At 33.5% G+C, this 13,906-nt stretch overlaps 1 protein-coding gene across 4 annotated transcripts in view; it reads left to right on the top strand.

Annotated features, from left to right (window-relative positions):
- Positions 1–13,906, top strand: part of HLTF (helicase like transcription factor) — a 71,822-nt gene that overhangs the window by 53,885 nt on the left and 4,031 nt on the right. For 3 of the 4 annotated variants that reach the window (XM_013992040.2, XM_013992063.2, XM_013991989.2), the window contains 5 exons: positions 1,384–1,509; positions 1,824–1,936; positions 2,261–2,441; positions 6,372–6,452; positions 9,523–11,816. In XM_013992040.2, the coding sequence (XP_013847494.1) occupies positions 1,384–1,509; positions 1,824–1,936; positions 2,261–2,441; positions 6,372–6,452; positions 9,523–9,675 (654 nt within the window). In that variant the 3' untranslated portion in view covers positions 9,676–11,816. Of the gene's footprint in view, positions 1–1,383; positions 1,510–1,823; positions 1,937–2,260; positions 2,442–6,371; positions 6,453–9,522; positions 11,817–13,906 lie in introns of those variants that run through there. The other variant, XM_003358605.5, reaches the window with a different exon arrangement.

The raw sequence follows: 13,906 nt of genomic DNA, 5'->3' as shown, positions 1-13,906 counted from the left end.
TTTTCTAGTAAAACAGATGAAGATAATTCTTACTTTACATTTTTATTTATCCAGTATACCTAAAATACAAAAATTATTGGGATACTTTACATTTTTTTTTAAACTTAAGTGTTCAAATTTCATTAGTATTGTACACTTATTAACATATTTCAATTTGGCTTTGCCATATTTCAAGTGCATAATTGCCATGTATGGCTATTGGCTGTTGTGTTTACGTAGATCTAGATTCATGTGAAGTGGAGTAATCCTTTAAGCAGTTTTTTTTTTAATAATGATTTTTATTTTTTTCCATTATAGCTGGTTAACAGTGTTCTCTGTCAGTTTTCTACTCTACTGCATGGTGACCCAGTTACACATGCATGTATTCATTCTTTATTCTCACATTATCATGCTCCATCATAAGTGATCAGACATAGTTTCCAGTGCTACACAGCAGGATCTCATTGCTAATCCTTTCCAAAGGCAATAGTCTACATCTATTAACCCTAAGCTCCCAATCCATCCCACTCTCTTCCCTCCCCCTTGGCAACCACAAGACTATTCTCCAAGCCCATGATTTTCTTTTCTGTGGAAAGGTTCTTTGTGCCATGTATTAGATTCCAGATAGAATTTCTTGATAGAGAAAGAGATTCATGTGAAGTGGAATAATCCTTTAAGCAGTTCTTCTGAGGTATACTTTTTAAAACATTTTTATTGAGATACATATATATATAAGAAAAAATGCACGTCATGATTGTACTGCTTAGTGAATTATGAAGTAAGCACATCCACATACCCAGATCTTCCTGTGTTCCATCCAGTCACTACTCTCTCCGTCCTCTCTAAAGGTAACTCCACTATACTGACTTATAACACTGTTTGAGTTTCAGAATCTTTTTTATTGTAATGGTATTTGGTATGTAGTTATTTTAGAGATAATCATATTAATATGCCTCAGTACAAAATGGACATAATAGATAATTGCTTTGAATGAACCTGATAGGACTCAACTACTTTATAAGCTATTGAGATTTTTTTTTTCTTCTAAAGAATAGTTCCAACTAATATGCTATATTGTAGTTATTAGGTTCAAGAAAATGTCATTCATGGTTTCTTTACTTGTCTGCATATAATATTTATTGTTTCAAGCTTTTGCCACTAGTCAAGATCATATACTTTTGCTTTCTTTTTTTACCCATTCTCTTTACTACCTTAGAATATTATATCTGCTTGGAGTTTAGCATGTACAGATTTATCTCAAATGGATGAATCAAATAAAAGTCTTATTAATAAAATGGTGGCTATTAGGATACAGAATTTATCATGCTTTTTAAAAATTTTAAGCAAATTTATATTTTTGTTACTTTGTTGAGTGTCACTCCTACTTTGGTTTTTCTCATATAGCCACATGCAAAATGCCCTTTATGCAGAAATGATATACATGGAGACAATTTGTTAGAATGTCCTCCAGAAGAATTGGCATGTGACACTGAGAAGAAATCTAACATGGAGTGGACATCCAGTTCGAAGGTAAAATATTTATGTACAAATGTTTGAGTATTTGCTTTACATTTATATAAAGAAATACCATAAGAAATAATAATTCTGCTTTTAATCCTGTCATTCAAGTATTATACTCTATTAGTGGTTACTGGCTTTTTGTTTATTTCTAGTGGTGAATTTGAGAGGAAAGAGAAAGGGTTCAGATTATGATAATATTCTTTTAGTCTTAATTTAAAAAAAACCTAGTGATCTTTTACATTTGCATTTTAGGGAAGTAATATGGCAGGACTTTTCTCTTCCAATTCAAAATGGGATCTAATGGGTATCCTAATTCTTTTCAGATTAATGCCTTAATGCATGCATTGATTGACTTAAGAAAGAAGAACCCCAACATAAAAAGTTTAGTTGTTTCTCAGTTTACAACATTCCTGTCTTTAATAGAAACACCACTCAGGTAAGTTCAATAGTGTTTCTCACTTTGAGCGAAAGGATTTCATATAAATGTTTTAATTTGGATAGCAAAACTTTCTTATGTCTTACCAGTTTTATTTTGTCTATCTAAAATAACAATTACAATAAAGATATTCCTGGGAACTTAGAATTGTAAAGGTTAAGTCCTGAATTTATAGGGAAAAATTTGACTGCAGATCCTAACATATTAGTAGATGATTAGTGAATATTTGTCAGAATGAGTGGTAGAGTTGGTTGAATGAAAAGATTTACAATTACTTAACATGTTTTTATATTGTAGTGTTGTTTCTTTTGTCCCCTCCATTAGAGCCTCCGGATTTGTATTTACTCGTTTGGATGGTTCCATGGCCCAAAAGAAAAGAGTTGAATCAATTCAGTGTTTTCAAAACACTGAAGCAGGATCTCCAACTATAATGCTTCTGTCTTTAAAAGCAGGTGGAGTTGGTTTGAATCTTTCTGCAGCTTCTCGAGTATTTTTAATGGATCCAGTAAGTAGTTTTGTAGACTTTTTGGTATGTTAATTCCTCTTAAAAAATAAAAATAAAACCCAAAAGCTATTTGGTAAATACCTTTATAGTTATAACTGATTGTGAACATTTTTTTTTTTTTTTTTTTTTTTTTTTTTTTTTTTGTCTTTTTGCCTTTTCTAGGGCCGCTCCTGCAGCATATGGAGGTTCCCAGGCTGGGGGTCTCATTGGAGCTGTAGCCGCTGGCTACATCACATCACAGCCACAGCAATGCCAGAACCGAGCCGTGTCTGTGACCTACACCACAGCTTATGGCAATGCCGGATCCTTAACCCACTGAGCAAGGCCAGGGATCGAACCTGCAACCTCATGGTTCCTAGTCGGATTCGTTAACCACTGGGCCACGACAGGAACTCTAGTTGTGAACATTTTTAGGCAAACTTTAGAAATAGATAATAACTTAGTAAAAATGTATTCAGGACTTTCTCTTAAATGCTTTACATACATCAACTGAAATACAACATCTCTATGAGAGATTTTGTTACTATCCATATTTTATAGGTGAGGAAACTAAAACATGAAGAAGTGAAATAACTTGTCTCATCACACAGCTAGTAATATACAAACTAGAATCAGAGTCCACATTCATAAGTATTATGCTGTGCTTTTCTACTGCTCTTCCATATACAGAATAAGTTTCTATGAACTCTCATGCTCTAGGGAAGTGTTTTCATTGATTCTGCCAATGAATAATGAGATCCTGTTTGGTATCAAGGAATTTTACACGCACTGGAAATTTGGCTATAAACAAGATAGATAGCCACTATCATGGTGCTAATGGTTTCAAGCTTTAATATGCATAAGAACCAGGTAAATGAAATTTCTGATCTCAGTCCTCAGATTTAGGAGTTTTTATATAAGTTCAGGAAGTTGCATATAGACCATAGGTAATACAGCTGCAGGTGGTCCAGCATCACAATTTTTTAAACAAATATCATTAATTGAATGTTTGGGGTAAAATTTAGGGTCTAATACAGTGCAAGCACTGTGTGCAACACAGGCCTGGTCATAGAATGGGAGCTCAGATTCACTGTGAACTTGACTCACTCATCAAACTGTGTGACTTAGAGCTACAGCCACATAGAAGCACTTTTTTGTAATTGTAAAAAGGGGCTTTTTGGACTAGAAGCATTCTGAATTAATTCAGTTTCTAATTTGTACTAGGTACTGTTTGGGGCAGAGGCAGGCAACCTTGTGCTCTTTCTATGTATTCAGTGATTTAAGATTTGTGGTTTTAGTTTGCTTGAAACTCAGAAAATTCATAACATAAAGAGATTACTGAAATACAGATTTCAAGTTACTATGGTTAGGCTGTCTAGTTGAAGCATGTACCTGTTACCTAGGCTTTTTTTCCTCACCTGAGGGTAACCTTTCCTGTAATGTTTTAACCAGAGCCATACTTACATATTCATGGATTTCACATTAATGCCACGGTGATAGATGGCAATGGTCTGTCTTCTTACCTTAGTTCTGTGGATGAAGTTTTAAATCTTTGCTTGAGTTTAAATGGTATGGTTGTTATTTTAGAGTTTAGTAGTATGGTTGAAAAATATTCATTGTAACTACAGATTAAGTCACGTGCTAGCTAACCTAGTGATTATTCTAGAAGTTGATTTTTGGAACAGACCCTCAGTATTTTTTTCTTTGGTTATAATCTTAGACTTGATAAAAAAAGAAGATATTAATACCAAGTACAGTAATTTAATTAGTATTATAAAGTTAATCAAACTAAACTTTTTTCCATCTTTTAAAGTTTTATTGAAATATAGTTGATTTACAATATTGTGATAATTTCTGCTGTACAAAGTGACTCAGTAATAATTATACTTTTAGAAAACTTACAGAATTTTTTAGCAGTTTAAATTGTTTTTCATTGACATTTCAAGCTTTCAGATATTGCTTCTAAATTTATAACAAAAGCCAGGCTCTAGAAAAATAAGATTCTGTCAAAAAAAATGTTCTCTCTTCTGTCTAGGAACCTTTTGGTGAGCTGGCAGCATACATTAAATATGACTAGATGTATAATAACATTTCATAATAGCATAAAACTGATAGCTCCCATTCTCATATGTAGTAATGAAGGAAGCAGTTCGCTTTATCAGAAGCTCATAATGGAATATCAAAATATACCTTAATTTTTATGTAATACTCTATGAAGAGGTAAAAGATTTTCATGAGCAATTATTATTATTTTTGTCTTTTTAGGGCCTTATCCGAGGAATATGGAGATTCCCAGGTTAGGGGTCAATTGGAAATGCAGCTGCTGGCCTACACCACAGCCACAGCAATGTCAGATCCCAGCCACGTCTGCGACCTACACTACGGCTCACGGCAACACCAGATCCTTAACCCACTGAGCGAGGGCAGGGGTCGAATCTGTGTCCTCATGGATGCTAGTCAAATTCGTTTCTGCTGAGCCATGATGGGAACTCCATGAGCATTTTTTTTGACTGAATCTTATTTTTCTAGGATTTTATCTGATTTTGGTGTAATGGTTTCAAAATGTGTCCAGTTGTAGAATAGGAAATAGTCACAGAATACAACTTTTAGTTTTAAAAAATTGTAAGTTAAATAAGTACTTAAGCTTCTATACTGAAAACATTCCCAAATCAAATTATGGCAATAATAAAATCTCTTTTTCTCTAGCTCTCAAAGGAACTTTGAAAAGAAAAAAAAACTGCCTGAGTATATAAGTCATGCTATAAACTTGTCATCTACATATGCATTTACAATTTTGTTTCTATTTTCATGTGGTACTTTTCTGTATAAATGTTCCTTTCTCTGAATCACCCTGTTTTCAGCTTCAAGAATCATCCCATAGTTTAAAATTTAATGATCCCTACCCTAACAGTTCATGATATTATTTCAAAACCATTTTTGACTCCTATCATTCTAGACTGAAGAGCTCTATACCTTTTTGCTTATTCTTTCCTTTTCAGTGCTTCATTGTTTTATTCTTTATCTTAAGACAGTTTCCATGATAATGGCTGTATTAATTAGCTGATGTTACTTTTTTAGTTCAGTTTTGAAGTCAAACCGATTTCAAATACAGATGCTGGAAATTGTATCAATGAAGTCCTAAATAATTTGGGGGACTTTTGATTACTCCTGAATTTTTTTTTTCCCCTGTACCCATGGCATATGGAAGTTCCTGGGCCAGGGATCAAACCCACACCAGTGACCTGAGCCTCTGTAGTGGCAATGCAGGATTCTTAACCCGCTGTGCCACAAAAGAACTCCGTGAAATCATTTTGTGCTTTCACTTAATGAATGGGGGAAAATGAAAGAAAAAGAACCAAAGACCACCAAAAAGGGAGAAAAATTTTTCATAAATGGACTCAATTACCTTTCTTTTCTGATGTAAATTAAGTCATTTAAGAGTGTGTGTAAACTTATTTTCCTCTGTTAAGCAGATGGTAGTTTGACTTTAAAATGGAGGGGGCCTAGAAAGATATTATTGTATTAATATGTAATCATTTATATTGTGTGCTTTCTATATATGAGGCCCTGTATTAGACACTAGAGGCGGTGGAGTGAAATGACAGTGGAGAGAATACCTATCATAGTAATGATTAAGGGAGGTGGTCAGGAGGTATGTGCATATTTTTTGCCCAGAGCCTTTTTTTTTTTGCCACATTCTTGGCCTGTTCAAGTTGCTAGGCCTGGGATGAAACCCATGCAGCAGTTGGTACCTGTGCCATAGAAGTGGCAATGCCTTATCCTTACCCCGTTGTACCTTACAGGAACTTCCTCCCAGAGCATTTAAAGTGTCAGTATCTGAACTTATTCAGAAAGATTTCAGTCAGTAAAAGGTGAATAATACTGCAGCAAAAGGACTTGTGCAGAACACTCACTGATCTGGCTGGTAATAATGCAATTCATTGTTATTAGGCCTGGAATCCAGCTGCTGAAGATCAGTGCTTTGACAGATGCCATAGACTCGGCCAGAAGCAAGAAGTTATTATCACAAAAGTGAGTTTTTAAGACATCTATTTTAAAATTAGGTTGATATAGTTTTAAAAGTTATACAAATAACACATGACCATATTATTGTAAAAGATTGAAATAGAATTATGTAGAGCAAAATATAAAGGTCATCTTTATTCTGCTGTTTAGAAGGAAACCATCGTCAGTAATTTAACGTATGCTTTTCAAAGTTTCTTTCTCTATGGTTACATACATTCATACTTATGTGTATGTGTAAATTTAAAAAAAAATTTTTTTTTCTTCTAGGATAAATGGGATCATACTTTGTTATTTTGAACCTGTATTTCACCCCCCCCACCCCTTTCAGTATATGCTGGAGACTACCATATAAAAACACATAGATAAAACTTTTTTTTCCTATCATGATAAATATACATAATATTTACCATTACACTTAAACTGTTTTTAGTTCAGTGGCAGTAAGTACACATTGTTGTGCAGTCATCACCACTGTCCATCTCCAGTACTTTTTCATCTCAAACTGAAATTCTGTACCCATTGAACAATAACCTGCATTCCTTCCTTCTCCCGGCACTTGGCAACCACCTTTCTATTTTCTGTCTCTGTGAATTTGACTACTCTACAAATCCATTCTTTTTAACACTTACTTATAGTTACATCTAATTTATTTAACCAGATGAGGTTTTGCTAATAAAAATAATGCCGCAATAAGCATTATATTATATGCATCTTTGTGCCTGTATAGAGGTATTTCTTCAGGATAGGTTAAGAAAACTAGAATTCTGGATTTATAATCTTATTAGATAAATGTCAAGTTGTGTTGTATTTATTTATTTATTTATTTTTTAGGGGTGCACTAGCAGCACATGGAAGTTCCCAGGCTAAGGGTACAATTGGAGCTGTAGCTGCTGGCCCGTGGCCACCACAGCCACAGCAACACCAGATGTGAGCCACTTCTGTGACCTACACCCAAGCTCACAGCAGTGGTGGATCCTTAACCCACTGAGTGGATCCAGAAATTGAACCCACATTCTCATGGATACTAGTCTGGTTCGTTACCACTTAGCCACAATGGGAACTCCCTCAAGTTGTTTTTAAAATAGGCTTATGATATATGAGACTAATGTAAATTTATGCATATGAGGTGGTCAAAAAAGCACCCTTCTAATTTTCATTGAACTAGAAACTTTAACATATTTCATATATCTCTTATTCATGAATAATTTTTCTGTGAATTGCTTGTTTATATCTTTTGCCCAGTTTTCAGAAGTACAAATGTAGTTCTATAGTACAAATATAGTATAAAATTCTGATTTTAAATGTTTTGTTATATATATTTGAAATTTTTTGTTCCAGACTCTTGCTTATCTTTGAACTTTCTGTGATTTTTTTATAACTTAAATCATGTCAGCCTTTTTCTTTATACCATCTGGATTTTGAGGCCTTGCTTAGAACAGAAGGCTTTATCTTCAAATTTTAAAAATAAATCTCCTATAAATTATGTAAACTGGGAGTGGTGTTTTATAAAAACTGATTTGAAATGTAACTTTATCATAAACTAATTTATATATATTACATGGGTCTCTTTTTGGACTCTGTTCTTTTCCATTGATCTCTTTTCCTATTCCCAGAGAAATATTACTTTCATAATTACTATGGTTTTATAAAGTATGCTTTGGTATCTAGTAGAGCAGAATGCTTTTATTGCTTGTCTTTTTGAAAACTGTGTTATTATTATTTACTTTTGAATTGAACTTTGGATTCAGGTTACCAAATCTCATTTAAGAAATCTTTTTTGGGATTTATCGAATTTATGATTAATTTGAGAACTGTCTTCTCTATAAATAAGGAATGTTCTCATGTAAGAACTTAATATCTCTCTCTATTTACTTAGGTCTTTTGTGTATATTAGTAGCATTTTATAACACAACCTGTTATTATAGTAACTGGGACGTCTTGGACAATGTTGGATAGTAGTAGTGATAGTAATCATTCTTGACTTGCTCCTATCTTCATTGGGAATATTTTGTTTTACATTAAGTGTTGTTCTTGGTAAGTTTCTAGTACGTGCCCTTAATAAGGTGGAGGACATATGTGTCTGCATTAATTAGGATTTTTTTTTTCTTTTTTTAGCTGTGCCCATGGCATATGGAAATTCTTGGGCCAGAGATTGGACCTGTACCACAGCAGCGATTCAAGCTGCTGCAGTGACAGTGTCTTAACTTACTGTACCACAAAAAATGCCAGTATTTTTTTTAATCAAAGTTTTTATCAGGAATAATGTTGAATTTTATTGAATGCTTCTTTATCATCTATTGAGATGATTTTTTTTCTCTTTAGTTTTTAATGTTATGAATTATACTAGATGAAGTTTTATTGTTGCATTTCTGGGAAAAATCTTGTTCGGCTTTTTAAATATGCTGAAGTAATTTTGTTAATATTCCAGCTACACAGTTATCTATAAAGTTTGACTTTTGCCTGTGTTGTTTTTTTGTTTTGTTTTGTTTTTTGCTCTTTAGGGCCACACTTGAGGCATATGGAAGTTCCAAGGAGGCTAGGGGTCAAGTTGAAGCTACAGCTGCTGGCCTATGACACAGCCACAGCAACACAGGACCCAAGCCACATCTGTGACCTACATCACAGCTCACAGCAACACTGGATTCCTGACATGCTGAGCAAGGCCAGGGATTGAACCTGCATCCTCATGGATACTAGTTGGATTCATTTCTGCTGTACCACAATGGGAACTCCCTGCCTGTGCTATTCTTATCTGATGTTGGAGTTGTAATATGTAACTTAGGTCCTTACAGCTGTATTCTTTACAGGAAAACTATATTGAGTGATAAGGGAAAGTGGTGCTCATCTCTAGCTATTATATAATGTTCTAAATATTCACACTATCTGTTGAGAAAAAAAGGAGAGCTAAACAGTTTCTCATAGATTATTATTGACCATTTTTGAAAGCTACATTATAAGAAAGCAGATCCTTTTTAATAGTACATCATTTTCATTGTCTTAATTTTTTTTAACATTAAATAAAGTATTGTTACCTAAAAAGTATTTAACCAATTTAATTTTTTTTTTCTTTTTAAAGTTCATTGTGAAGGACTCTGTTGAAGAAAATATGCTGAAAATACAAAACACAAAGCGAGAACTTGCAGCTGGAGCCTTTGGAACTAAAAAAACTAATGCTAGTGAAATGAAACAGGCTAAAATTAATGAAATCAGAACTCTAATTGATTTATAATTTGTGGTAAGGTCAATTTGATCAGATATATACAGAAATTTTGGAAATGAGAAAAATGCCATTTTAGAAATGAGGTCTAGAGTATGTCTTCTAAAAGGGGCCATAACATTTTATATTAGTGAAGAAGTATTACTAATACATAATCTCCTTTTATATATGAAGGTATTTTTAATGATACTTCAAATAGCAATAAGTTCTGTTATATGCTGTGGCCTAAAATAATTTTTTGAGGAAAAAAAAGTTACTTTATTATTCAGCTTTTCATACTATCTCTGCTGAGTATTTTCATATATCTTCCAAGTACTCAGCTTTTTCATACTTCAAATAAGGTCAAACCTTTTATACTTTTGACCAAATAATTATTTTCTATGTTGGACACATTTGGTTATTCACCAAAGCCCCCCATTTGTGATGCAAGGGATTCACAGTCCTTGGGAATGATTAATATGTGCACAGACTATAGAAGAGATTGATTTTATTGGTTCTTCAAAAACCATATTTACAATTCAGAATCTTGAAAGACCAAAGTCCAAGTTAGCAAGTTTCTTGGGTTGTTGTTGTTTTTACAGTTTCATTGAGATAAAATTTCCAGAAGTGACTTGCAATTTTATGTTCATGAAAAAAAATTAGGGACTGTGTTGCAGCACTATTCATTTTGGTCAGGTGGGTACTGTTGTTTTTGTTAAATGTAACTCGATGTGTTAGTATGTAAATATAGTCTGTGGGGGTGAGAAGGAGCCAATTCTACCCAATTTGATTTGAATATTTAAATTATGGTATTGCTGAATAGATATTTCTATATATAGATAATTTTTATTTATGTAGTTTTTTAAAAAATAAGTATAAATTTTTATAATTCAGAAGACTACTATATATGTGAGAGGCATGATATCTGGATGGAAGTTGGGCTGGATAACCTCCAAAATTGTTTCAACTTTTAAAGACATCTTAATCCCTAAATGGAAAATTTTCTTTGTGTTGTGTTTAGAATCAGAATTTGATTTTGGAACTTCAGTAACTCATCCTTATATCTATCTATATAAGTAGTCATTTTTTCCCTACTTTTTTTGTTAATCAAACTCAAAGTAGTTGCCACAAAATTCTGGATGACTCTTTTAGTCACATTTAAAGCTGAAATTTATCAATCAGGTTAGGTAAGTCTGTTATTTTTTCCTGAAGGGAAACTTTTTTTTTTTTAAATACAGAGAAAGAAGAAACTGATTACTGTAACAGGAGGAGCTTCATGTTTGACTATACAGATTAAAGAACACCTTATATTTTACTTATAGTATTAGAAGTGACTTGACTGAAAGATAAGAGTAAATTGGAGGCAGTATCGTATTATAGGGTAGGGCACACATCTTAGATTTAGCACATACCTTATCAGCAGCTAAATCCTTCCCTCTCTGTGCCTTGTCCTTCACTCCAAGGGAACAGTGGATTAGATAGCAGGAATCTTCCCAGTCCCTTTTCTCTTCTACAGCAGGTAAGGCAGAGGGCTGATGAAAAGGACCAACAGACCCTTCTGCAGGGATGAGTAGAATAATAACTTGAGGTTGGTCTGCTAGCATAAAGAACAATAGGGAAGTTCTTAACCCTGTAGGACTAGCATTACACAAAATATCAGGTTGATCGAGTTTCATAAAATATAGTACGTGAATTTTCTATATATCAATACTCCAGTGAGATTAAGTATTGAAAGAGTTTGCAGCAAAAAACAAAAAACAAAACACAACAAAAAACCCACAGTCTGCCCTTACAAAGGCAGAGCCTTGCAAACTCACTATAAAGAAGACTTTGCTGCTTTACCCAAACATTTGCAGTCTTGTGTTTTTAAACACATTCATAATGACAAATTTGGCAGGTTATTTAGAAAATACCTTTCTGTTTTTGTACAGTTATATTAAATGGTGTTAAATAAAAGACAACAAATTTGGTATTAAATAGAAAGCAACAAATTCATCCTAAGAAGATATAAACCATTGGAATGAAAAGTTCACATTATATTTATGCTCTTAACTCTGTTTCATTATTATGTAGAGTAATAGCTTTAGGAATATCTTGAAAACATTGTATTTCCACTTGTGGTTCAAACTGGATTTTGTTTTAAATTTAAAATCAATAAAAGTTTCAAAAATTAATAGCTTGCTCAGTGCCATAATTTTAATGAGTACTTTTTCTTTAAAGAACATTTAATATTTATAACAATTCTGTAAAATGTCTAGATTATATAATTATTTTTTACTCACAGTACATAAAAAGTACTATGAGTAACTAAGAATAATTGATTCATATTCCTACCCATTTTCTCTTTTGTCTTTTTGTCTTTTTCTCCTTTTCTTTTTCTCTCTTGTTTTTGTTTTTCCTTTTTACAACTGCACATGTGGCATATGGAAGTTCCCAAGCTAGGCGTAAAATCAGAGCTGCACCTGCTGGCCTGCATCACAGCCACAGCAACACGAGATTCAAGCTGCTTCTGTGACCTATACCACAGCTTTCGGCAACATGGGATCCTTAACCCACTTAGCAAGGCCAGGGATCAGACCCACATCCTCATGGACAGACAATGTGTCAGGTTCTAAACCCACTGAGCCACAATAAGAACTCCTTACCTCTTTATAATTTTACTCAATTTTAATTTAAGTGGTTGACTTTTTTATTTAGAAATAAATGAATATATTTTTAATCTTATGTTAAATGTCTTAGTCTTAAATATTGTTTTAAAGTATTTTTATTTTCTCATCTGCCAGAGAAAAGAAGAGTTGTAATAATAGCTAAGTATAGGGGTATACTAATAAGATTCTGGATTGTAGGTTTTGCCCTAAATTACAGCTTCAGGATTGGAAATAAAATAATCATATTTAATACCAGAGAGTAACAATAGAATTATGTTCAGGCAGTGTATGTTTTCTCTTGGGGGATACCAAAGGCATTTATAGTGCTTGCCAAAGTTCTGTTCATGAGTATTTGAAGGAAGATTCATTAAGAACATAAGGATGTTGGAATTCCTCTTGTGAGTTAGTGGTAATGAACCGACTAGTACCCATGAGGATGAGAGTTCGATCCCTGGCCTTGCTCAGTGGGTTAAGGATCTGGCTTTGCCATAAGCCGTGATGTAGGTCGCAGATGCGGCTCAGATCCTGTGTTATGGCTATGGTGTAGGCCTGCAGCTGTAGCTCTGAGTCAGCTTTTCACCTGGGAACTTCCTATGCCATAGGTGCAGTCCTAAAAAACAAAAAAAAAGAGCAAACACCATAAGGACACATTTTATGTTTGGCTTATAAATAAGAATTCAAATGCTTTACCTTACAAAGTATTTGCAACAGTTTTCCTTCATTTAAGTCATCAATAACTATGTAGTAACTTTATAGGTTCTACATTCTGGAATTTGGTACTTATGACCCCAAAATACTGATAGCTGTTAATGATGGTTGGGATGCTTCCCTGCAGTAATGTCTACTTCAGAGGGGGAGCTCTGCTGATTAGAAACCCTGTAAGCAGACATAATGTTTCTTCCATGTTAAAATACTCACAGGAGAGTGGTAAGGGAGAACAGTCTTCTAGATGAAGACAAAATAATTTACTGCTTTCGAAAGGGTAAATGACATCTTCTTCCTAATCAGACCTCTTAATGGTTAAAATGAGATTTAAAAAATACCTCTTTCCCAGCTCTCAGCCTTCCTGAATAAGAATTTTCTGACAAATATAATCCTGTTTCTATCTTTGAGTATGAAAATTGATTTCTCTGTGAAAACAGTACAGTTTTCATAATATACACAATTTAATGTACATGGAATAAGACACCTGAACCAAAGTTATAGTAACTAGGCTACATTGGGACTTCATTTAGAAGGATAAGCAAATGTCAAAATGATTTCTTGGATTGTTAGATAAAACAAACTCAAGGCCATGTCTTTGTATATTTGAAACCCAGTCTATCTATTCCAAGAGGTATTTCATTTAATGTGATCAGATGTGATATTCAAAGTCATCAAAGAGATTATATATTGTTATATGTATATATTGCTCTATTTGCTAAAGCAGAGATGGGACTGATCTTTTAGGGAAGTCTGAAATAAGTTTGCTGTCCTGTGAGCATTTTAATTTATTAAAAGTAAAAGCAGGCAACAAGGACCTACTGTACAGCACAGGGTAATCTACTCAATACTATGTAATAACCTGTATGGGAAAATCTGAAAGGAATGGATATATTTATATGTATAAATGATTT

Source organism: Sus scrofa, chromosome 13, assembly GCF_000003025.6.
Source record: "Sus scrofa isolate TJ Tabasco breed Duroc chromosome 13, Sscrofa11.1, whole genome shotgun sequence".
In the NCBI taxonomy this organism is placed as follows: Eukaryota; Metazoa; Chordata; class Mammalia; order Artiodactyla; family Suidae; genus Sus; species Sus scrofa.
This window is presented reverse-complemented; position numbering and strand designations above follow the sequence as displayed.